Source organism: Xenopus laevis, chromosome 8S, assembly GCF_017654675.1.
Source record: "Xenopus laevis strain J_2021 chromosome 8S, Xenopus_laevis_v10.1, whole genome shotgun sequence".
Taxonomy (NCBI): domain Eukaryota; kingdom Metazoa; phylum Chordata; class Amphibia; order Anura; family Pipidae; genus Xenopus; species Xenopus laevis.
The window spans coordinates 31,576,149-31,601,565 of NC_054386.1; the positions used below are offsets into that span (position 1 = coordinate 31,576,149).

The 25,417-nt window shown below is 44.5% G+C and overlaps 1 protein-coding gene across 2 annotated transcripts in view; it reads left to right on the plus strand.

The window, feature by feature from the left end:
* LOC108699929 (coiled-coil domain-containing protein 180) overlaps positions 1-23,923 on the plus strand; it is a 35,621-nt gene extending 11,698 nt beyond the window's left edge. For both annotated transcript variants that reach the window (XM_018232622.2, XM_041574806.1), the window contains 20 exons: positions 804-1,024; positions 8,373-8,548; positions 8,885-9,065; positions 9,247-9,393; positions 10,163-10,307; positions 15,674-15,790; positions 15,895-15,993; positions 16,232-16,318; positions 16,584-16,771; positions 16,925-16,992; positions 17,137-17,260; positions 17,379-17,453; positions 18,118-18,184; positions 19,496-19,640; positions 19,803-19,963; positions 20,617-20,754; positions 21,507-21,618; positions 22,704-22,809; positions 23,052-23,196; positions 23,332-23,923. In XM_018232622.2, coding sequence (XP_018088111.1) covers positions 804-1,024; positions 8,373-8,548; positions 8,885-9,065; positions 9,247-9,393; positions 10,163-10,307; positions 15,674-15,790; positions 15,895-15,993; positions 16,232-16,318; positions 16,584-16,771; positions 16,925-16,992; positions 17,137-17,260; positions 17,379-17,453; positions 18,118-18,184; positions 19,496-19,640; positions 19,803-19,963; positions 20,617-20,754; positions 21,507-21,618; positions 22,704-22,809; positions 23,052-23,196; positions 23,332-23,466 — 2,637 coding nt within the window. In that variant the 3' untranslated portion in view covers positions 23,467-23,923. The remainder of the gene's footprint in view (positions 1-803; positions 1,025-8,372; positions 8,549-8,884; positions 9,066-9,246; positions 9,394-10,162; positions 10,308-15,673; positions 15,791-15,894; positions 15,994-16,231; positions 16,319-16,583; positions 16,772-16,924; positions 16,993-17,136; positions 17,261-17,378; positions 17,454-18,117; positions 18,185-19,495; positions 19,641-19,802; positions 19,964-20,616; positions 20,755-21,506; positions 21,619-22,703; positions 22,810-23,051; positions 23,197-23,331) is intronic.
* The last annotated feature ends 1,494 nt before the right edge of the window (positions 23,924-25,417 follow it).

The window sequence follows — 25,417 nt, forward strand, 5'->3', positions numbered from 1 at the left end:
ACAGTATGTATTAGTAACTTCCTCTTCTAACCTTCAGCCCTGCTTGTGTTAAATCTGTGCAACTCAGGCGATTCTCCCTTATGTTTCTTGCTCCATAAGGAAGTGAAAGGAATATTTCAATGTAAAAATAAAAACTGGGTAAATAGAAAGGCTGTGCAAAATAAAAAAAGGTTTCTAATATAGTTAGTTAGCCAAAAATGTAATGTATAAAGGCTTGAGTGACTGGATGTCCAATATAGCAGCCAGAACACAACTTCCTGCTTTTCAGCTCTCTAACTCTGAGCTGGTCAGTGACTTAAAGGGGGACCACATGGGACATCATTTACAATTGATCCTCAGCATTCAGCTCAGATTCAAAAGCAACAGGTATGACCCATGTGCCCCCCTCAAGTCACTGATTGGTTACCATGGCAACCAGTCAGTGGAAGCCAAGAGAGCTGAAAAGCAGGAAGTAGTGTTCTGGCTGCTATGTTACCTGACGAAGGGGGAACGCCCTCCGAAACGTTGTATGACGCAATAAACACACCAGGGGTAGGACCCCTGTTTAATTTGCTTTGTGTGCCAGCCTTTTGTTTCTTTGTACTGGCTGCTATGTTAGACATCCAGTCACTCCAGCCTTTATACGTTACATTTTTGGCTAACTAACTATATTAGACCCAATTTTTATTTTTATAATGAACAATTCCTTTAAAACACCAGTGCCTGCATGTCATTACAATTATATCAGATGGATTGTATTTTTTTTATATCCATAAGGGACCAATGTAAAGCACAGATGGATGAGACAAGTATCTCTTTTTCAGGGATCCCAGATTCCATTTGAGCTCTTCACAACTTCCAGAGGGAACACTTATACTGCCTTGCTTTTAGCATCAGAAGATGACACTGTGGTGCCTGAGTTTCCAGAAAAACATTTCAACACTGAGAATATATTTATGACTGAGGCAGCACAGGAAGATACCAGTCCCTTAAATCATGACATAATGGTCATACCAGAGGAACAGTTTATCACTATAAAGAAAAGGTTGGCTTGTAGTTCTATTGCTTACAGTATAGAGAATTTTTGGGAGAGTTAGACATTACCATTAACTGTGGACAGTATATATAAAGGGAAACTATCACAAAAATGTAATATATGTTTCATCATACTGAAATACAATCAATTAAAATTCTGCATATTTTCTGAAATAATCAAGTTTATCTTCACTATCCCTCTCTCAGCATCTGGGGCTTCCTTTCCTAACAGATGAATTAGAGCTCAGAGAGAGTGAAATAAACTTGATTTTCTCTTGCCTAGATTGGGAGACACAGGCACCATGGGGATGAAGATCCTGTTGCTTGGAGAAAGGACACTAAAAGTTTAAAGTGGCTCCTCCTCCTCCTGCTCTGGGCTTCATCCCCTGCCTACTTCTTTAATCCTCAGTTTTCTTTTAGTGTCCTCAGAAGGTAAGGACCAAGCAACATTAGGGGTCAGTGTATCCGCTCCAGAACCCCTTCCAGCCAAAGGATTTTTAACTTCAACTAAAGAGCCCATCAGCCTTTCCGCTCTACAGAGGTCTGCAGGCAAGGAAAGCTCCCCCCTCATCAACCTGGGTAACTGGTTTCCGCTCCCCGAAGGCTGCACCAGTGGCCAGAACAGGAGTTTTTTGGCTTTAATGGGCTTCCACGGCTGGCAGAAGAGGTATGTATAATTCCCCTCCTTTCTCTCCCCGCTTCGCTAAATCGTATCTATTCCCCGGTCCCCTGCCAGCTCCGATAGCTTTGTTGTAGGGAGACTGTAGTTGCCGTTGACCATGGGGTTTTTATTTTAGCTCTATCTTGCGCAGTTTCGGCTTCCCGTGTTCATTTATGCGTGAAGTCAGCAGTGCTAGTCAGGTCTGGACTGAGAATCAAAATAGGCCCTGGCATTTCAGGTACACAGAGGCCCAATCAGCCCACATAGAGGCCCAAACAGCCCCCACCAGCCAACTAAATACTGACTTTCTATGGGACCTTATAGCATCCCCTCTGGCATTTGCCAGAACCCACAGATTGCCAGGCCTGGTGCTATTACTCTGTCTTCCACACGCTGACGCCACGTCAGGCACGCATTCCAATGCCATTTGCAGCAGCCCCTTTTCACTGCACGCCATCCCCTCTCGCATTGGGCGGCCATCTTGCGACCGACGGATCCCCAGCTAAGACAAGCTGCGGTACTACTATCTTAAGTGAGCATAGGTAGGCCTACATTCTCTACACTCTCTGTGGTTGAAACTTAATATGGGAAAGGTTTTTTACATCTCACTGTCGGGTCTTCCACAGACTCTTCGGTGCACACATCGGTGACACTAACAGGGCAGTGGTTCCTTCCCCTCTCTGATCCTCACCGTTCTACTCCTGGCCAGTTTTTAAGGGGGTGGTTCCCCTACTCCTCAGGGTTCCTACACGCAACATGACAGACAGGGCAGGGGAACAGTCTCTTCTTAAGACCCAGGCAACTGCACGCACAACTGCCTCAGTTTCTTATTTTGCATGTGCTTCATGCAAAGCAAAATATCCTAATGCTTTGACTGAGCCGATCTGTGGTTCCTGTAGACCTGTCCACACACCATCCCCAGTATTTTCACAGGGCAATACAGCCCTACCTGCCAGCTCCGCAACAGCTATGGCCAGTCAAATGAGCTTGAACTCTGAGTTGGTGCGTGCACTATCTCTGTCACTAGCAGGTCTTCAAAACCTAGCCAGAATACCAGATACACTGGACAAGGTCCTAGAACACCTGTCCACTCATCCTCACAAGACAGGCACTCAGCCTGCCCCAAAACGTCCACCTCCTTCCCCACCTCGGTCCCCAGATGAGTAGAAGGAAAGTTCAGGGGAAGAAGGACAGATTCTCTCCGGAGAGGAGTCTGAACAAGATCAGGATACGCCTAGATCCCAAAGGGAAGTGGAGAGCCTTATTCAGGCGGTCCTACAGGCCCTATGGACACTCCGGCTACAGCGGAGCCAAGCAAGAATATTTTTAAGAGACAAAGGAATGAAGTATGGATGCTGGATGAAATTGTGAAGGGAACAGAAAAGGATCGGCAAACAGGCATTCAAATTGCAGTGTTACCTGCTCGTTTATTGTGCGGACTGCAACGTTGCAGTCCGCACAATAAACGAGCAGGTAACACTGCAATTTGAATGCCTGTGTGCCGATCCTTTTCTGTTCTCTAACATATGTGAGGCTGCCGGATCCTTTGGGATTGTGCACCAGGCTGATCTGGTGAAGGGTGTGCGTCGGTTCTTTCTACTTTGGTGGAATTGTGAAGGCTCAATGGAAAACAATGGACCACAGAGTCCAATTTTACAAAAGCTTCACTCAGAACTATCCATTTCCCTAGTAATGTACAGATCTTTGGTTGTCACCCCCAGCGGTAGACCCACCGGTCTCAAGGTTAGCCAAAACCACCACCATTCCGGTTGCAGACACAGTGTCCTTCAAGGATCCCATAGACAAACGACTTGAGGGATTCTGCAAGGTCACAGCGGCAAGTGGGGCACTGTCTCCAGGGCAATGGAAGTTTGGATGGAACAGGTGGCCCAACTCATTGGCTCAGAAGATCCATCCACAGACCTCCTTCTGGCACAAATCGTAGACGCGAATGCATACATTTTTGGACGTGACAAAACAAATCGCAAGTGCCTCCGCCCAATCAATAGGAACCAGGTGTTTTTTGTGGCTTAAAGAGATACTGACACCAGAAATTAAACTGTTTTTTACATCTATCATAATATAGCCTTTAAAAGCAACTTATAACTTTGCCATAAAGTATTTGTGCTTTTAAATTACCTGTCTGATGCCCCATGTTCCTGTCATGACCTATAGGTAACTTTTAATATACTTTCATATTTTAAAAAGTATTTTTTTAGTGTCAGTATTACTTTAAGAACTGGTCTGCTGACCTAGCTTCTAAGAGATCACAGGTCAGCCTTCCATTCGTGGGAAAACAGTTATTTGGGGCCAAACTAGATAAAATAATTGCCCAGGCTACTGGAGGCAAGAGCACCCTGCTGCTGCAGAATAAGCCCAAAAGGACCCATTGAAGAGAAGACCATTTTTTCGTCCATTTCTCCAGAACCAGAGTCAAAGGCAAAGGACACAGACTGAAAAACACCAAACTACCAGTCGGCTTAGGTTCCATTCAAGAAAGAATACTTCCTGGGCTGGAAACAGGAGTGCAACTAAGCCCTCCCAGGACAAGGCACCCTCTGCATGAGGAGGTGCCCAACCCGAAAGCGTTCCATTAGGTGGATGCTTAAGAAGCTTTCTGAAGGTGTGGAGACAAACTATCCAAGATCCTTGGGTCCTACCGATAGTTCCCACGGCTTCCTCATAGAGTTCATGAAACTTTCTAGTTTCTATTGAAATCTATTCATAGTACCCAAGAAGGACGGATCTTTTCGCCTGGTCCTAGACTTGAACGTTTTCAATGAACACATCAGAAAGCAACACTTGAAGATTCAATCAGTGCTAATGTCACTGGAAAAAGAAGAATTCAGGCAGTGTTCGACATCAAAGATGCGTACCTGCACATGTCTATACACCCCAATAATCACCGCTTCCTTTGTCTTTACGTGGCAGGAGAACATTGGCAATCCATGGCTCTCCCCTTTGGCCTCTCTTCCGCGCCAAGAGTTTTCACAAATGTCATGGCAGTGGCTCTTACGAGTACAGTGGGTGGGGGTCATACCATACCTAGACGACCTCATAGACAAAGCCCCATTCATGTCCCTAACCTTACTACATCTACAGACAGTAGTGAAAACACTGACTCACATGGGTTGGTGCATCAATCTTCATAAATCAAAGCTGATTCCGTCCCAGAGTACAGAATTCTTAGGACTAGTTCTGGATACCTCTGCAGAGAGGGCATTCCTACCGCAAGACAAGGTTACGTCTCTTCGCAGCTAACTATTGGCCCTTCAGAGAGCAGAACATGTACCGTTATGCTCGGCAATGAGGGCTCTGGGACAATGGTCTCATTCTTCCGGCGATCCCCTAGGGGCAACTACACACAAGACCACTTCAGATGCTGATCTTACAGCACCAGAGGAGAACAGGGCATATCTGGACCGCATAATACAGTTATCAGATTTAGTCCGGACATCGCTCTCCTTGTGGATCCAACCAGCAACGCTTCACTTAGGAAAACCCTTCCCAAACCACAGGTAGAGGGTCATCACGACCGATGGCAGGGCTGGGGAGGAGTTCTAGGGGATCAGACGGTGCAGGGCCATTGGAGACGGGAGGAGCAGTTGCTCCCCATCAACATTCTGGAACTCAGAGCAGTTTACCTCTCATTGCTTCACTGGTCACACAGCCTAAAGGTGGCCATACACGGATAGATCCGCTCGTTTGGCGATGTCGCCAAACGAGCGGATCTCCCTCCGATATGCCCACCTTGAGGTGGGCAATATCGGGCAGATCCGATCGTGGGCCCTAGGGCACAACGATCGGATCCTAGTATTCGCAAACGGGCGGTCGGATCGCGGGACCGCATCAACGAACAGATGCGGCCGCGATCCGACGGGATTTTCTGTCCCATCCGATCGAGATCTGGCCGACTTTCGGCCAGATCTCGATCGGGGAAGCCCGTCGGGGGCCCCCATACACGGGCCAATAAGCTGCCGACATAGTCTGTCGGCAGCTTTTATCGGCCTGTGTATGGCCACCTTAAGAGGCCTGCCGGTAAGAATAAAATCCGACAACGTAACAGCCGGTGGCATACATCAACCGCCAGGGTGGCACAAGGAGTCAAGCGGCTCTCGTAGAGGCACAAAAGATTCTAAGATGGGCGGAAAAGACAGTATCAGCATCTCCGCAGTTCACAACCCAGGATAGGACAATTGGATTCTCATCCGCCAAACAATAGATCACGGAAAGTGTCGCCTAGACCCAGAGGTCTTTCAGCAGATTGTGAAAAGGTGGGGCATGCCAGACGTCGACCAAATGGCATCACAGTACAACAACAAAATAGCAAGGTTCATCGCAAGAAGCAAGGATCCCGTAGCGTGGGCAGTGGATGCACTGGTGGTACCTTGGAAATGTCACCGAGTCTACGTCTTTCCCCCTCTGGCCCTTCTACCAAGGGTGATCAAAAAGATAAAGAAAGAAGGAGTATCTATCAAAGGGACCAATTGTCCACCCAAATTCACCACAAATGGGTTTAACGGCATGTCAGAAAACCGGTTTTGGCCCGTATCTATCACAGAGTGTGGAAAGCATTAATTTCCTGGTGCGAGTCCAACGCCCGAGACTCACAGGTCTGGGACAAAGTTAATCTCTTGTTGTTCCTTTAGGAGGGCCTAAATAAAGGATTCGTTTTCAACAGCAGCTGGCCCTGTTGCCAAATGTTAGGACCTTCATCCAGAGTGCATTATGGTTGGCACCCCTGTACTACATCCTATTCCTCCCTGGGATTTAAATCTGGTGCTCTTGGTGATGCAGGACCATCCATTCGAACCTTTGGAATCACTTTCACTGCCCACACAATCAAGACAGTATTCCTACTGGCAATCACCTCTGCCAAACGAGTTTCGGAACTGGCAGCTTTGTCCTGTCAACCACCATACATGTTCTTCCACAGGGACAAGGCGGTGTTGAGACCAACCCTGGAATTCCCTCCAAAGGTTGTGTCGGAATTCCATCTGAACCAGGATATGGTACCACCATCTTTCTGTCCAGAACGGAAAACAACCGGGACAAAAGCTACACACTCTAGATGTAGTTTGAGCTCTTCAGACTTATACCAAAGCGACTAAGGGCATTAGGAAGTTGGACAGTCTATTTGTCCTACCAGAGGGACCAAGGAGAGGTCTCGGGCATCTAAGCCCACCATCTCCAGATGGATCAGATCGGTTATTTGGAAGGCTTATGCATTTCAAGGTAGGACTCCACCCTTCGGAGTCCGGGCTCATTCTACTTGCTCACTCAGCACTTCTTGGGCGATTATGCACCAGGCTTCATTGGTACAGGTTTGTGGGCTGCAGTCTGGTCCTCCATTCACACCTTCTCCAAATTTTTCAGGGTCCATACACTCACCTTAGCTGAAGCAAGCTTCGGGAGGAAGGTGTTACAGGCAGTTATTAACTGAACACCAGGAGTTAGGTCCCGCCCTCATGGGTAGCTTTGGGACATCCCCATGGTGCCTCTGTCCCCCAATCTAGGCAAGAGAAAAATAGATTTTTGTACTTACCGTTAAATCCTTTTCTCTTAACCTACATTGGGGGACACAAGCCTTCCCTCCCTGAGTATCATTATTCTGATGAATAGTTAAGTTTAAGTTAAGTAATTCATATAAAGTTATAGCTGGTTTCCAGCAGAGAAGTTTAAACTTATGAATATTGGGCAACATGCTTAGCTTGCCTTGGGGAGAGACTTCTCCTTTTGTATTGGGCTACAAGGTAGAGCTAATCATCCTTCTTTGGCCAGAAAACTGAGAATTGAGGAAGTAGGCAGGGGATGAAACCCAGAGCAGGATGAGGCGCCACTTTAACCTTTTAGTGTCCTTTCTCCAAGCAACAGGATCTTCATCCCCATGGGGCCTGTGTCCCCAATGTAGGTTAAGATAAAAGGATTTAATGGTAAGTACAAAAATCTATTAATTTCATAAACAATTGATTGTATTTAGAAAGTTTCCTATTTCAGTATGATGAAGCTTGTATAAAATTTTCATTTTTGTGATAGTTTCCCTTCAGTGTCGGACTGGCCCACCGGGATACCAGGAAAACTCCCGGTGGGCCCAGGTGTCAGGGGGCCCTTGTGCTGCTAAAGATTTTGCCTATTTCATGGCCAATTCCTATTTCTTTGAGAACAAAGAGGCTAAATAGATGGAATAATAGATTATAGTATGTAAAGAAAAGAGACTAGGAGAATAGAAATTGAGTGAGGAGAAGAACAATAATAGTACTGAGAGTGGGCCCCTGGTCTAAGGTTCTTTGGTGGGCCCCTGGTCTAAGATTTTTGCGTGGGCCCCTGGTGTCCCAGTCCGACACTGTTTCCCTTTAACATGTGGTCTATACACCAAACCACCGTAGTTACTGAGCAGATTTCAGACAAACCTCACCTTTGAGGTGGGTTGGTATTTTTGTGTTCAGTGTACATTCCTTTTCTGTTTATTTGTATTCATACATATGAGTTGTCATATTGCTTCCCTTATTACGCAGTACAGTATGAGGGTATAGCATCTTGTATGCTTACAGAACGCTGTATATTTGTAATTTTACAGTGGGAATTGCCATATTGTTTCCCTTAGACAGTACAGTACAACGGTATAACTAATCATGGGCAAAGTACATTGTTGTTAATTTACTCATCCTTCTAACCTAATGCAATTTCTCTTTTCCAGCCTCCGGCTTGGATTCTTTGAGCACCTGGAGACCTGGTTCAGTGAAACCCTTTCCAGTGCAGGGGGTATAGTAAGTGCCAAGAAGGCAGAATTAAGTTCAGAGTTAGAGCTTCGCTATCACCTGCATGAGCCAAGGAGCCAGCGGATTGAGATGGATGTCCATAATGTCAGAGCTGGTACCCTTGAAGTCTTTCTTCTCCTTTATTGAATTTGTTATTACAAGTTTTAGGTGCTTCCCTTTCAGCTGAAACAGAGCAAAGGAGAAAACATCCTATGTGGTATAGCTCTAAAGGGATGCTTTCTGATCCATAGGCCATTAGCGTCAAAGGAGAACTGAAGCCTCAAATGAATACTGCACTTAATATGACTAGAAATGCTGCATTTGATACAGGCACTGCACATTGTGCTCTGGGCTGCTGTTCAGAACCTAAGTTTGATACATGTATCTATAAATCTGTATTTTGTTGTGCCTTTTTGTATTTTACGTAACAAATATGTGGATATTTCTCCAGCTGAGCTTATTCTGCACTCGCAGAGAGTGGATCGTCACTGTGAGGGGGTGAGCCAAGCACTGGCGCAGCTGAAGAGTGAGAGTTCCGTGCTTATCGAGAACATGAAGCAGCAGACACTTGAATTCCGCAGCAAGATTCGGGCCATGGAGAACATGTTCCTTGGTGCCAACAAATCTGACAAGTATGACTGCTCATTGGCTATTCCCAGTCCCAGGAAACTTCACTGCAGCCATATTTTCCATATTGTAATTATGTGTTTCAGGGAAATATAAACCATATAAATAATACAGCTGTCCCACTACCTAAGGTATACTTTGGACTTTGTTCAAATGCATTCCTTATCTTCAAGTCTTATGTTACAGGCTTGTTGCCCTGACGCAGTCTCTGCCGTCCATCTTGGACCGTCATGTAAGTGGGGTTCAGACTTCCATGCGCAACTACCGGCAACATGTAGAGGAAATGCTGGGAATGCTGCGTGATACAAACTCAGACTTTATCAAATCATTCAGGTGAGAATCTTTGTCTCTGTGCAAAGCAGATCATGAGTATTGGTACTGGCTGCAAGGGGAAGTCCAGCTTTAACTTGTGTATTTGTTTGTTGGAGCTTGTTCACATGCGACTAATGGTTACATGTTATGATAGCAGCCGTGTTGATCAGGTGCAGTGTTTGACTGGGTCTCATAGGGACCACCAAAGAAGCTGACATTCTGGGCCTACTTTCAGCAATTTGCTAAAGAGAGTGACACATGATAGATGATTTTATATAGGTTTATTGTGGAAATTTGCAGATGGAAATACTTGTAGGCTGGGGCTTGTGTCCTGTGAATACTGCCGACTGCTGGCATTGCTGTATTCATGAGTGAGGAATATAAAGGGGTCCTCCCTCCTGCCCCTTAAGCAAGTTTCAGAGCACCAGCAGGTGCTGGATGCTAAGGAGCACTGTGCATATTTCCTATTTTATGGTAAGTGCTAATGACAGCACTCCCTTGTGCCTTCTGGCATTAGGTGCATTGTGTATAATCACAAAGGAATATACTTTTGTGCCCTTTAATACTCAAGCACTTGCATCCGGGGTCATAGTAAATTACTCCATATATTCTTAATCTGTGTATCTGTAGTAATGAAATTGGGAGCTACCATGCCATTTCTCACATGTAAATTAAAGAGTGTTTCATGTGACCTGACTGATACCATAGTAGGTTCCATATAACTTTAACTATTGGAGCAAGCTGATTTATAACCATGGTCTATGTATGTGCACATCATGTTTCTATGCAGATTGTTCTCAGAGGGTGGAAACTTTTCTCCTGATGAAGTGGAGACATATCGCAAAAAACTTCATAAAGCGTCGGACACCATTGCCTCTTTTGAGGGCTCCGTCATGGTAGATTTGGAGGGCTTGGAGTCTGTATGTTTGGAGCAGGTGTGTTAAGCCATTTTCACTGGGTTATGTGAATAACTGGGGATGCAGCAAAACGCAGCAACATGGATATTGCTGCAGTAACACCTAGAGATAGTATGATAGCTTACACTAGAAATCTTCATGGATCTGATGCAGAACAAGATTTACTATGTTCCCAGCTAGATTCTGGGCTATTTGTATTTTGCTTTTCTCTGCCGTATCTGGGGGACACAGGAGACAGATGGGGTAAAGCTCCTCCCTTCAGGAGGCAGGACACTTGAAGTAATCAAAGTAGGCATGCCTAGGCTGCTTTACACTCTGGCACTAGCCTTACCTCTCCAGTTTGTTAAGTATCCTGTTTCCAGGAGGTTTGATCTTGGTATCTAGAAAGACCCAACACAAGGAAAACGCCAGTCAGCAAATAGTATTGATACCCAGGGTGAGACCATGGGCAAGTGTTCTGTAGCCATACAGGTTATCCCCTACGCGGGAAGACCCACCGGGGTTGTGACAGCCCTCCAGGGCAGAGATCCATCCAGAGAGATTCCTGGCTTCATTGGGAGTGCAGATGTTCTAGACGATGATGGATCGATAGAGGGTCTGGCGGCACAGTTAGTACACTTGCAGCCCTTCTGGACCATCAACTGGCGCAAGTCCAATCCTCATCCCAACCACAGGATGGTCTTCGTTGGCCTGGAGTTTGATATTCTAAGTCAGCGAGTGTATCTCCCCTTGGAGAAACAAGAGAGAACAACGAACCAAGTTCGGGCATTTCTAAACCTCAACATGCCACATTGCACCAAGCAATGCAAGTGTTGGGATCTATGGTAGCCACATTAGAAGCGGTTCCCTTCAACACAATGTCATCTGAGGCCTCTCCAATCAATCATACTCAAGAGGTGGAATAGAGGTCCACTAACCCAGACCCTCCGACTACCTGCAAGCATGAGGGATTCCTTTCTATGGTGGCTCTACCCGACAACCCTTAACAGGAGTCAGTCCTGGGCAACACCGACCTGGACAGTGATAACCACAGACGCCAGTCTGGCGGGATGGGGAGTGATGTGGAAGTAGATGACTGCTCAAGGATGTTGGTCTCCAGAGGAGTCCACACTGTCCATAAATATCTTGGAGCTCAGGGAAATCTACTAATTACTGGGGATCTCCGCAAATCGATCTTATGGCCACATGGTCGCAAAGTGCCACGCTTCTTTGCCCGCTACAGGGATCCATCAGCAGAAGGAGTCGACATAATGACCCAAAGTGGACATTCCATCTTGCTTACGTATTTCTGCCTCTTCCAATGCTGCCAAGAGTTCTCAAAAAGACCCGCCAGTCACACCCCAGTGTAATAGTCATAGCTCCCTTCTGGCCACGTAGGACCTGGTTTCACGACCTGCAGGAAATGTCCAGCGACTAACCGATGCCTCTCCCACACAGTACAGATCTTCTAAGGCAAGGGCCAATCCTGCACCCCAACCCGGGCCTGTTCGCTTTGACGGCATGGCTATTGAGGCCACCATCTGGCGAAGTCAGGGTCTAGCAGAAGAAGTGATCATGACAATGCTACAAGCCCGGAACCCTATTGGGAGTGGTGTCAGGACTACAACGTTCCATTTGACACATCATCCATAAGGTTTCTCCAAAAGGGCATTGTCATATGATTAAAACTGGGCTCCCTCAAGGTCCAAGTATCAGCCCTATCGGTCCTGTTCCAATCTCGGTTGGCTGTCGAGAGTTCTGTCCAGACATTTGTGCAACCATCTGAGACCGCCAACCCGACCCCCAGTTCCAGGCTGGGATCTCAACCTGGTACTTGAGGCTATACTGGATCCCCCCTTCAAACCCATGTACCAAGTAGATCTTCCCTGGATAACCTGGAAAGTGTTTTTTATGGTGGCTGTGTCCTCAGCCAGATGAGTGTCGGAAATAGGAGCCTTCTTCTGCGCTTCACCATTTCTGATACTACATAAGGACAAAGAGGTACTACACACAGTACCATCCTTCCTTCCTAAGGTGGTTTCCTCCTTCCACATCAATGAGGATGCTGTGATTCCATCATTATGCCCAGAACAGAAGAACAACAAGGAGAAGAGTTTACACAAATTGGATGTAGTAGAAGACACTCTGTTCATGATACCCGGTCCGCGGACTGGTAAGCCAGCGTCCAAAACCTCCATTGCCAACTGGATACGAGAGCCCGTTTGCAAGGCATACATGGTCAAGGGGAAATCTTCACACCAATGGGAGTTAGGGCACACTCCACTAGAACTCTGGGGGTTTCCTGGGCCTGGCGCAACTCAGCTTCCATTGAACAGATCTGCAGAGTGGCTACATGGTTGTCCATACATATCTTCACCAAATTCTGCAGACTTGACAAAATTGCTTCTGTGGAAGCTGCCTTTGGCAGAAAAGTTCTCCAACCGGTGATGCAATGAACTGATACATAACTAATCTGCCTGCCCTCCTGTTCTGGGACTGCTTTGTTAAGTCCACATCTGTCTCCTGTGACCTCCGTAGATGGCAGAGAAAACAAGAATTATTGCCAACAGGGGGAATGTTGAATATTACGTTCATTGACCCGTTGGTCAGGGAAAGGTTCAATTGTTCTCATACATCTGTTATCTTACATGGGGCCCCTTGGTCTTAGGTACACACTGAAGAGGTAAGGCTAGTGCCAGAGGGTAAAGCAGCCTAGGCTTGCTCACTTTGATTACCTCAAGTGTCCTGCCTCCTAAAGGGAGGAGCTGTACCCCATCTGTCTCCTGTGGCCCCCTGTCGATGAAAAAAAATGGAATTAAAGGTGAGTACAATAAATCCTGTTTTCTCTAGTCGGCCCTCCTGTCAGTGCAAACGTGTGGGTTAATGTCATCTCATCTCTGGAGGCAGGACAGAAGACTAAGACTCTTGACCCCTCCCCTAGTATATAAGTTCTGGCTCCACCTCTCCTTGCCAGTTCCCCTTGTCCTGTCTCGGAGGTGAAGGACAGAACATTTTTTCCCTCTTAATTATTTTCTTCCTTTTAGTTTTCTAATTTTACAAGTACTTTGCAGCATGTGAAATCACATGAGGCACACTGCTTGGAGCAATTATTCATGGATTATGAAGGCATGCTGAGCTGTCTCCCAACGTATGGTGTCTTTCCCCCCTTGTTAGCATTGTGCAGCAAGCAGAATCACCTGAAGCATGTCAGCTTTAAATGCTGCACAAAGGAACAGAAGGCACTCAGACTCAAAGGCCAGTAATTTCCTCCTTGCTTAAATCACAGCAAGAGGAATCAGTGCACACCAGGCTGTTGGTAGGCCCAATACCATTCAACAGCTCTTGTATTGGGAGTAAAAGGTATGCAGAGCTACCTATTATTACTCTATATGGCCAACACTTACTACGGTTGGGTGAGGGTAAAAAGAATTAGTTTCTTATAGTCCCTCCCCTACCTTTTAGAGCGACCAGTGTGGTACCTAGTTTTGGCTCAATTTTTCACTGGAGCTTTTGGCACCATTCGCGGCATGCGCAAGAACATTTTTGACGCACAAGTTATTTGACACAGGGGCGTCGGGATAGCCAATACTTCTGACTTGCATACGTCAGACCAACAAGAATCAGACTCAGACAGTGATTCTGACACAGAGCATCCAAATGCCTTTGCCAAACCTGAGGTTTCAGCCAAACTCTTAAAGGCAATGATGGAAACTCTAGAAATTAGAGATTAATCAGTAGCACTTTCAAAAGCTGATAAAGTACTAGGAGTGCAACAGAAAAAAACCACGCTCTTTTCCAATATTTAAAGCAATCACTCAAACTATAGACACCGAATGGTCACAGCCAGATCGCCGATCAGCATTGACCAAGCAATTTTACAACACCTACCCTATTCCAGAAGAACAGGGTAAGACAAAGTACTTTGTCAGCTTGAAAAAGGACCAGTAGATCCGAAACATTGCTGTGCCAGATATAAAGTGCAATAAAGGTGGTTTTTTCACATTTTGGGGGTGCTGCAAATTACTATTGGATTTCGTCTAACAGGATGTGAAGGTGAACGCATCGCTTGGCGTGTACCCCTCAAAAGTAAGCTCCTAACACTTAAGTGATGGATGATTGTTTGTATGCCCAATAACTGATGTATCAACCTTCTGAATCAGCACAACAATTAGCTGCAGAGGTGGACAAACTTCATACTACATTCGCTTTCTTAGCAGATTCAGCATTAGACATAGTCCACCTAGCGGAGGTTGCTAGAAGGGCCTTATGGTTGCATCACTGGTCAGGCGACACAGCTTCTAAGAACAATATAAGGATGATTAGTAATTAATACAGATAATTACTTCATGTCAGCACAGAAACCAGTACAATTAGCATCAGAATTTAATAATCAGCCTTGTAGCATCAGCTTATATTACAGGCCAACCTCATTTTCTGCTTGATATTTTGCGACGACCCCTAAGTTTAGCTTCTCAACAGCTGCTCTGAACCCACTGAGCATGTGTGTCACAGACACTTTCCAAGATGGTGACCCCCTGTGAAAAGTTTGAAGTCCTGGATAATTGCTGCTATTGAGAAGCTGAAACTTTAGGCTGGTGCAATAAGTTTAGTATATAAAACTTGGCAGTTTTAGCCATATTAATTTTTAGGGTTTAGTTCTTCTTTAAAGACTACACAATAACAGTATTCCTTCAATGTTTTTTTTTTGATGGCATATTAAAAATTACACTGTTTTTATTGCATTACATAGTAAAACTTGAAACTTAAATGATACAACAAGTTTCTTTTATTACCCACCCTAAATTACGGGACACTTTTGGACGTCCCCACACGTTTGATCTGACAGGAAGGCTGACTAGAGAAAAAGGGATTTTATACTTACTGGAAAATCCTTTTCTAGTAGGCCCAAACTGAACCAGGCTGATTTTAGTATGGGTCTGTGAACACTAATTCTCTATATGTTACTAACTTGTCTTTTGACCTTACTTTCTTCTTTCCTGAGATACCCCCACCTCATTAAGCTTTAAAAACTAACTGGCAAGTGGAGGTGGAGCCAGAACTTATATACTAGGGGAGGGGGTCAAGAGTTTTATTCTTCTGTCCTGCCTAAAGAGTTGAGATGACAACCCACGCGTTTGCACTGACAGTTCAGGCCTACTAGAAAAGGATTTTCCAGTAAGTATAAAATCCCTTTATTTTAAACATTCATGTAAACTTGGTAAGAGTATTGGGCATTAGGCTGAGAACATCCACAAACACCTGTACAGTAATTATAATGAACAAGCAGGCTACGTGATAATCCCTCCAAGTCTGCTATAGAACGTCCCTGAAATACAGAAGAGCGGCCATTTTTCTATTTGTGAGTGACTTCACATCCCTAATGATTCTGTTTGCATATCATGCAGGCGACTGAGATTGTAAAGAAATTTGAGGAAAAATTCAACATCTTAACGACAGATGCGATTTTCCTAGAAAACATTCAGAAGCTGCTGACGAACCTGCAAGTGAAAATCAAAGCTCTGGTAATATCGATGCAGTTCTTGCCCATGTGTATAAACTCAAATACAGTATATATTAATTGGCCTGTGTCTGTCACCTAAAACATTGCCTGTTTCCTTTTTATAAGGTTGTGAACAGCAACTTTCAGACACAGCAAATCAACTCCTCTCTGGAGCAACTCCAGAAGAAGATAGATGCCTGTGCTCACCCTAATATGGATAAAGAAGTAAAGTCATTATATAACTGGATTTTTGCTATTCATGGCATGCTATTAGCTTGTGTGTAGAGCTCTGGGAGAGTATATGGGAGTATTAGAAAAGTAAGGTGGAGAATGTAAGCAGCCAACATATGTGGGCAATTCACATCTTGGCATCCTTCAAATTCAGAAATATACCTGACTTGGTTTACAGGTGGTAAAAATTGAAGCTTTATTTACCCTTGAATTTTTTCTTTCTCTTTAATAGACAATCACAGCTGATGAACTGTACTCCTTTGTGCAAATCACCATGGGCCAGCTGGCAAAGAGAAGTCTCTATCTGTCCTGCCTTTTAGTAAGTAGCTTGGTTAGTGAAGATGACCACTGAGTTAATACTGTATCAATATGGATACATTTTTAATTATTGTTTACGGAACACAATGCAAATGAGACTTTCTAGACCTTTAAGTCTTACCATTGTGTTTCTATGAAAAATGGGAATGAACAATTCTGCATTTTACTTTCATTGTGCATCCTAAAACTGTGGCGTGTTCATACTGAGCATATGTTCTAGATTGCTTCACTGCTCACAGTGTTTGTATTTCTTCTGGATACAACAGGAGCCCAGTCAAATACTTTCTGAGGCTCCATTGCAAGGCCCTATTGCGACTGCATCACGTTCAGACACGCCGCTCCGACAAGACACCAAAGGAGCCTTCGCAACCCCTGACAACCTACTGAATCCAAGCAGAGTGGGAAAGTTGGCTCTTGATGATCCTGCTTTGAGTGTCATCAAGAACATTAACAGGTGTGTGCCTTAACATTTTATTGGGTTTTACTTTCATCACTGCACCATGTTTCCAGTCATTCCATTTAATCAGCAGTTGGTGAGAAGTTAGTGGGGGCAGACAAATGATTTGACACCTGATTTTGAATTAATTGCTCTTATTCTTATTTCCAGAACAAAGCAGGTCATCGATTCACAACAGGACCAAGAGTATGCAAGTAGCTATCAGCGCCCAGGCACAGGTATGGCAATGCGTATGGCAATGCATTGACTCTAAACCAATTAATGATTGTGTGCTTTTGTACTAATTGCAACCAGGGCATTCAAACCCACACTGGAGAGAAATCTTATCTGACCAACATTTTGTTTAATTCCCAATGAATTAGTCTCACGTCAGGTTGCTGCAATAGCACCACATCCACCAGCACAGCCGGGCAAACCTCACATAAAGAAAAAGAAACCCCCGTCAAGCAGTGGAGAAAATATTGTCCAGGCTGTTCAGACAACCAGGTAATGCTCATTTTGGGATCTATCCTAAAGTGTACATAGTTAGTACTTCAAACTCTTCCTGTGGTAGTTACAGAAAATGAAATGTGACCGACCCCTAATATAAGATTTTCCTTCTCAGTGTCCGTAAACTTACAAAGCCCAGCAGATTTGACAAGAAGTATCAAGTGTTTGGGGAAAACAGAGTGGAATCAGAGTAAGTTATGGTAATTTGTACTAACGCAGGATATGCAGAGGTTTACACCAGAGATTTTATTGGTTGGCCAAAAATGTAATTGGGTAGTGTAAATATGGTGTAAAGTTGCACTAGGTGTAGAAATCTATATGGGTTGCTATGGGTTACGAGACTAGACTAGAAACTTTGATGTCTGTTGTTTACTCCAATGTTGGAGGCATCCTTCATCCCAAACCAACCTGCAAGGCCTGTAATGCATTGTTATTCCATTGCTGTGCTGGGGTTGACACTAACTGTTATGCAATGGAGAACTTTCAGCTGTTTGTCTGTGGTTAATTGTCCATTTATGCAGAACCCAACACATCAAAGCACAGATATAATTCGGCATATAAAGCAGCATGTTCATGGGAGCTTTTGGCTTACCAACCTCCTGTAGTGAATGAAGCCCTGAGCTGGCAGCCAGCCTTACAGTAATCCTTGTTCCATGCAGGTGCCATTACAGAAATGGAGGCAGTTAATGCTTTCATTGCTTAAAAATGCAAAAGTGCTCAGGACTCAGGAGAGCAAATGTAATTTTATATGAGGGTTTACTTTCGCTTTCAACAAGGTTAAAATGAATGGTATATATTAGAAAATAACAGGATGACAATGTTAATCTAAGTTCCTGCAATGTTTCTCTTTCCAGCGACTTCAAGGGTATGCTGACCTCAATACTGTGGGAGAGCAATGACATCTTACTGTACCTGGCTGAGGTAGAAACCTTCCATTATACCATTAAATATGATAACGTTCACACCATTCTGTCTTGTTTAACTTTCTATTAGAAAACACTTAACTTAGTTCTGGGGCCCCTCACCATGTTCCCCTAGTATACTCAACAGCTGCAGGTGTGATCAAAAAATGCTAAGCATTCCAAATCACTATGCTACTCCGGTTATTGGACCGTGATTATTCACATTTCAGTATGCAGAATGCCCCAAAAGCCAGGATGACTGGGGCCTGCAGGATGGTCCTTTGCTGTGAAGCACCATGTTGTCATCTTGCTTCATTTCCTAGTTATTCTTTGTATGGTTTTGAACTGGGCACTCAAACCTACAAAGGAAATAGGCGGAAAATGTGCTTTTTAGGCTGGGCGGATGTGTAGTTTGTCCTATTGTCCTGCTCTGAACAATGATGGCTGCCTTGAAGCAGATTTCAAGGTGGTTTGCAGGTGTCAGTCATCATTGCCTGGATACCAGGAAGGCATATAAAAGATTCAGTAGCACGGCTAGCATGTTGGTTGTGGGTCTGGAAAGGAAATATGCCAGAAGTAATAAATTAAATAGAACTGATCCTGAGAGGAGTGTTAGAATTGAGATTGACATGGCTGCAGTAGATGGAGTCCTGTGGTGCCTTGCCCCCCGCCTTTTTTAAAAAAAAAACAAATATAAAATATAGTTATTACTAACTATTGCTGATACAAGGACCAGACAGCCTAACATTTCAGTGTCTGTATGAATCCTTCCCATCCCTTACTAGTTCCAACCTGCTACACAATAAAATCCTTAATTACAGTTCAGATAAACTGCAGAAGAATAAACAGTTGAACCTGATTTCCCTGTATCTTTTTTCATTCCAAGCAGCTATGGGAAATTTCTACAGAGCAGTCTTTGTATATAAGAGAAAGTCAAGCTGGCGCTGTTTCCAGCGCTACACCCACAATTAGCTGTAAACATGCCCAGTAACTCTGCTGGCATTATCTTAATTAATCTTCATTTATAAATTGCAGCTTATATTTCCCTGGCACATGACCAGCTCCATCCCGCTCAGAAGAAAATAATATTATTTTATTGTTTCCCTTACACCATTTAAATAATTTCCCATTAGTCTCCAACACCACCAGAAGCAGCACACTGAGCATGTTGCACCAATTCCTACTGGTTACATACAGTATATTCTCTTGCTAGCTATACATTCAATAACCGGCTGAGGGTGCTGGGACTTGTAGTTTGTGGAATTGTGTGTTAGAAGGGGCAGTTTCTGCAGTTATTAATTATCACTCCCACCCTCCCCCTTATAATTAGGAGTTCTATAAGAAAAAGGACAGACGAAATATTGGCCGGACAGATCTTCTCCAAGAGACATTTGAGGAGTGTGGAGATACACTGGTGTTAAAGCTGCAGTCCTATGAGAAACAGGCTTTGGAATATCAGAACAACTGTTTGCTGGGTGAGCACAGATACCCTTTTACATTCCATAATCCTGCATTTATACATATGGCTGTGGGCTGCCATACAAAACGAAGGTTCAGCTCCCTCCCATACAGTACTGTAGTTACCCCACATAAACCCCAACTAATTACGGATTCATTCCCCCATATCTCCATGCTAGAGTTCCAGGAGCAACTGGAAACTTTTGAGAGGCTTGTAAATGAGGTGCCGCCGCTGGTCATAGAGAGTCACCGAAGGAAACACCTGGACGACCTGCAGGTGGAAACTGACCAGATACGGCAGCAGTTTGCCAAAGACCTGCATCACTGGGACCAAGCAAAGGTGCTTTTAAGTTTGCGTACTTAATGTGTAGACATCAGTTGCTCTTATATTCCAGAACATAAGGTACCATGTGGTGTTCCATCCCCAGACCAAAGGGCATAGCTAAATCATTGCATCCAGAGGTACAGCAGCCCAATAACCCTAAAGATCTTCTTACTAGGTAGGCCCTCGCACACCCTTTATTCAGATAGACAGCTTACCCTGGTGCCAAGTGTTTGGAGGATACGTCAACCTTCGAAATCCAGCGAAGAAAAAACACACCAGCACACGAGGTATATAGTTGCAGGGAAACCCTTGCCAAAACTTTTTACTGAGAAAAGTGCAAATGCAACATTTCAGGGCTCTGCCCCTTTGTCAAGCAAGCATGACAAAGGGGCGGAGCCCTGAAACGTTGCATTTGCACTTTTCGCAGTAAAAGTTTTGGCAAGGGTTTCCCTGCAACTATATCTCTCGTGTGCCGGTGTGTTTTTTCCTAAAGATCTTCTCCCATTTAATCTGTCCCCTGCACAATGACATCCATGGGTATGTGCTCTGTTTCCACAGTGGCTCAGGTGGATGTGCCTCATTGGCAGGGTCATTGAATGTGTTTTGTGAAAGGGAATATATTCAGGGAAAGAAAAAAATATTCATTACTGGTGTTCGTTAAAATCCAGGAAATGCTGAAGAGTTTTCTGAGGCCAAATTTAGGCCACCCAGACAGCCAGCCGGCCCTGGAGGAGCTGTGCCAGCAGGAGGAACTGAGGCAGAGAGAAGAAACAGAAGGGATAGACTGCAACACTAAAAAATTACAAGTAAGTCCCTGCAACCAAATGCAAGTGCAACCAACCTATATATACAGCAAGTCTGTGTGTATCCATCGCAGTCAGTGGAGTATAAGTACATGGGAGGGAGGGGCATGTGCTTCCCTCCTGTTCTATTCAGTTATCTGTCCAAACTGTCTTGTGGGTGGGATAACAAAAGGTTATCCATAAGCACCATTTAGTGGTCAAACAACATATTATGTGATAAACTTCAGCCAGCAGCTTTCTTCTTTTCAGCCTAGAGACCTCCAGCAGCTCAGTGTGGGTGTGGGTCAGCTAGCTGGGTGCCGTAGTATAACATTATTTTACTTTTCATTCAGCCCCTGTGAGGTAAGGTGAATCTAGATGTGGTAAACCTTACCTCTCAGTGTTCTAATTCAATAGTTACTCTGAGTGCCACCCTGATGGGCTGCAGTCTACTCATTACACTTGCACAGAATAGGAAAAGCTAGACTGGTACCTAGCTGGCAGAGGCAGTGCAGGTGCTACTCAGATAACTTACTTTCAGACCGAAATGAGCTTTTAAGGTGAATTGACACAGGAGGTGTTATGGGATTGTGCTTTTTTGCCGTTTAATTACCTTTATCAGATGGAATCACTTTGCAGTGCCACCCTGGGCAGTGCTAAAGGTTCTGGAGACACTAGTTCTGCTGGAAGGCAAACAGGTAATTTCTTAAAGCCATACACCTGTTAGTTCATGATATAGATTTTTATAATTGTATTAATTCCCATCATTCCTGCAGGCCTGTGTCTCGCAGTGCACCCGGCATTTCCTAGCGTCTCTGGCTTCCCTCACGGAGAAACTGCTGCTGGAACTGGATGAGGCACTTACAGTCGATGATGTGTTACCAGCTGGTGAGTGTGGGAACAGAGCAGAACCAGGTTCCATAGCACCCAGTCAAAATACACTAGCCACTGTATGTGCTGTGTGACAGGGTGTTTGGGAGACACCACTGTCTTGGAGGAAAATGCCTTGAAAAGAGTGCATTTTAACTGCTTGATATGGGTTGCAGAGAGATACCCAGCACAGGTAGGATTAATATTCCCTCTTAGCCAAGTAATTAAGTGGCAGCTGAGAGAGGAACTAGCTAGGAAGGTAAAAGAGCTCTCCGAACACCTCCTAGCGTGGAGGGAAATGTGGGGCTGCTGGGAGAGACAGTGCCTGGCAGAGGAGGTCTTGCTGCCAGCAAGAGTGTTGCAGAGGCTGGTGAGCCTAAATCCCTGGAGGGGAGAAGGGACTGGCAGATGCTAGTAAGCCTGACTCCCAGGAGGGGAAGCAAGTAGAGCTGAGTGAGAAGCCTGAATCCTCTGAAGTTCCAGAGAGTGACAGTTTCCTTGGATGGTGAGAGCCCAGAGGGGGGAAACCCCAAAATGTTGCATTGAAGTTGCTGAACTGTACCCTGAATGCACCTGAATGTTTTGCATTGAAGTTACTGAACTGTTTTCTGTTGCCTTTTGCTGGGAATGCCCAGTGCCTCATAAACCTGTGTTTTGTCCGAAGCTTTGGTGTCCCTGTCTCTAAGCTCAAAATCCTATGCCTACCAAACGCTAATCCCCCCAAAAAGTGCATGTGCAGGCGCTTGGCATGTCATAGCTGTAATGCACCTGGTAACCTCATGGTGGAGGACACAAGAGCTTACACATATAAGGATGTGCCCATCTTAAAACAAGGTGGTTTTACCTGTTTGGAGGGGGGGAAATAATTTAATGGAATAACCTTCCAGTACCAGTAACCCTTAGCAACCAATCAGCAGGTAGCACTAACTGGCCTGCTATTTAAAGGAAATGTGATTGGTTGCTTAGAAGACTTTGCACTGGTTTAACAACACTACTGTGTGCTGTATAAATAAAGGATTTAATATTAATATTTATTATTATTTATAATTATTTAATATTTAATGAGACCTGTAGACCAGTCCCCTTTTGTGTCACTTCTACAGACTTTGAAATCCCAAAAGAGAAACTGTCAACGCTGATCAGGCGCAAGCAGGCAGGGCTGCCATTGGAAAGCACAGAACACAAACCGCTGGTGGAGAGAGGCAGCAGGTAATGGCATAACAAATGCTTTTCTGGGGGAATTTGGAGAATAAAAGTGCTAGGTATTGTGGTCCCTAAACTGTTAAGCACCTAATGTATGGTCAGCTCTGCGCAGCCTGTAATGTACGTGTACAGCTAATGGACAACAATGCAGTTGTCTCTGCTACTTAGGAGCTGCTATCAGTTATTATAGATGTTACATAGATGCCAATTATTATACGTTTCTCAATCAACTCCCTTGTATTTTACAGGGTCTGGCCAGGGATTGGTATAGTGGATCCTACGGGCACCAACCCAGAAGGGAACACTGCATGCCACATCAGCGCATCAGTCACCACTGCAAAGACCACACTCGGCCACATTTCAGCAGTGCACACTCGCGACTCTGCTCACTTGGTAGGTGTTTTGTTTAATCTCTGTTTCTCGAGTCCCCTATGACCCTGCAGATGAGTTCCGACACCCGGTGCAAACAACCATATGGAGGAGAAGGTTGGACAGTGTAATAATCCTTCCTGTTGTTTCCTATTGCAGAGGTTTTTGCAGGAAGCAGAGGTGGAACTGAGCCGTATCCGGGAGGAGAGTAGACAGCAGCACTTTGATGCCCAGCGCTGGAGGGATTGGTGGTGCCAATCTGTGCGCAATATAAAAGCTCTGTACATGGGATGATTAGAGGCTACCATTCTGTACCAGTACAGTCTCATATGGCAAGACAGCTCTTAAAGGACTAGGAGAGCCCTAGTCATGGTAAGGGTGCTAAAATGTGAGGCTTCCCCCAGTAGATAGAATTTCTAGGACTGGTGCTCCTGCAGGAAAAAAACCACAACAGCTCAGGGAAATTTGATTTACAGCACTGAGGCGCCACCTTGCTGTCCCTATCGGTTTTAGATCCATGCATGAGGAGTGCCATCAATCAAGTCTAAGGGGACAAACCAAGTTAACATAACAACAATTAATTTCCTGGGTTGGTTCAGTTATTTTTCCCCAAACAGGAGCACCAGCTTCGGAATAAACCAAGTGATTCTTTTCACTGGGGAGGGGGTGCCCAATATGCTTTCCTTGTTCTTTAAGCACACAGTCACCTGAGCTCACTAGCACACCATTTTAAATAAAGCCTATGTTTTGTTACAAATGTTTTCCAAAATGCATTTATTTTTGTAGCTTTTCTTTTTTTAAACGGGAAACTCCACCCAACATTTTTTTGGCCAGTGATGAAAATGCCATTCTAAGCAGCTTCCCAATATCCATGCATTCCTAATTCTCACTGGGTTGAGACTGCCAATTGCCTTCCACAGACTTTGGTTTGAAAAATATGTGTTTTGGGGCCAAATGAATGGTGGCAGACAGTTTCTGTTGACATGAGATATGACAATCGTCAGCATTAGATAATGTAGGGATTGCAAAGATGAGAATATATATATGGGCAGATGCTGCCAACTAAGGAGTTCATTGCTATACACTGAAACATTCATTGATTTCAATGACAAATGGTCAGATGCTGCCCTCTAGTGAAGTAGGATGTGTTTGTGAAGATTCTCATTCGTTTTATTTAAATTAGCATTAAAACTCAGAAACAAACTGACCCCACCAGGCCCACCTTACGCGTTTCGCACCCTCCGGCGCTTAGTCATAGGTGCAGATACACCTATGGGACAGTTATCTTTGGATAAAGGAAATTTTTTGCAAGATTCTCATTCGTCCAGGTCATGGTATATCTGTAGAAATAAGTGAAACTAACTGGACTTGCTGTGTTTTTCTTCAAGACATTCCTCCCTTCTGAATTGAGAAAGCCAGTTGGATGACTGGTGAAACGAGTCTTCAAGAAAAACACAGCAAGTCCAGTTGATTTGGCTTATTTCTACAGAAGTAGGATGTCTGTGAAGGTTTTCATTCATCCAGGTCATGTTATTTCTAGTAGAAGTAAATCTAGAGCAACTGGGCTTGCTGAGAAATCCTTGAAGACGTTTCATTACTCATCCGAGCAGCTTCTTCAGTGAAACTGAAGACCCGACCCTGAGGAGCAGAGAAACACAGCCCTCCTGGTGGCACACACCATCGCTCATCCCTTTCAGTAGACTGGTTGTTGTGATGCTGTGCAGCTGTGCAAGTTCTCAGCATATGGCAAACAAATGAGAACTACATTCCCATCACACACGGTGCTTAGGTTGAAGCAGCACTGCAAGGTAATAGAAGGGGCCACAGTTTGCTGCTTCACTCACATTGTTTCAGGAGTCAGAGCCTATAGTGCAGGGAATATAAACAGATACAGCTGTTAATTGCAATTACACAATATTAGTAGGTGCACAAGGGTTAAAGTACAGCAAGATTCTAATGAAATCAAAAGACACGGTTGAAGTTTATAAACAGCTTTATATACATACACATAGCTTACATCACATGGATCAACAAGATTAATGTCAAGTTTTCCAGTACATGTATGGCATCCATTATCCAGAAACCCATTAGCCAGAAAGCTCCAAATTACGGAAATGTCATCTCCCATAGACTCAATGTCTCCCACAGAGTTCATGCCCTTGTTCAATTTACATTTTTCTTCTGATTGGATAGGTTAGAAGATTTCTATTGGATAACAATAATATCTCTGCAGGTATTGCAATGG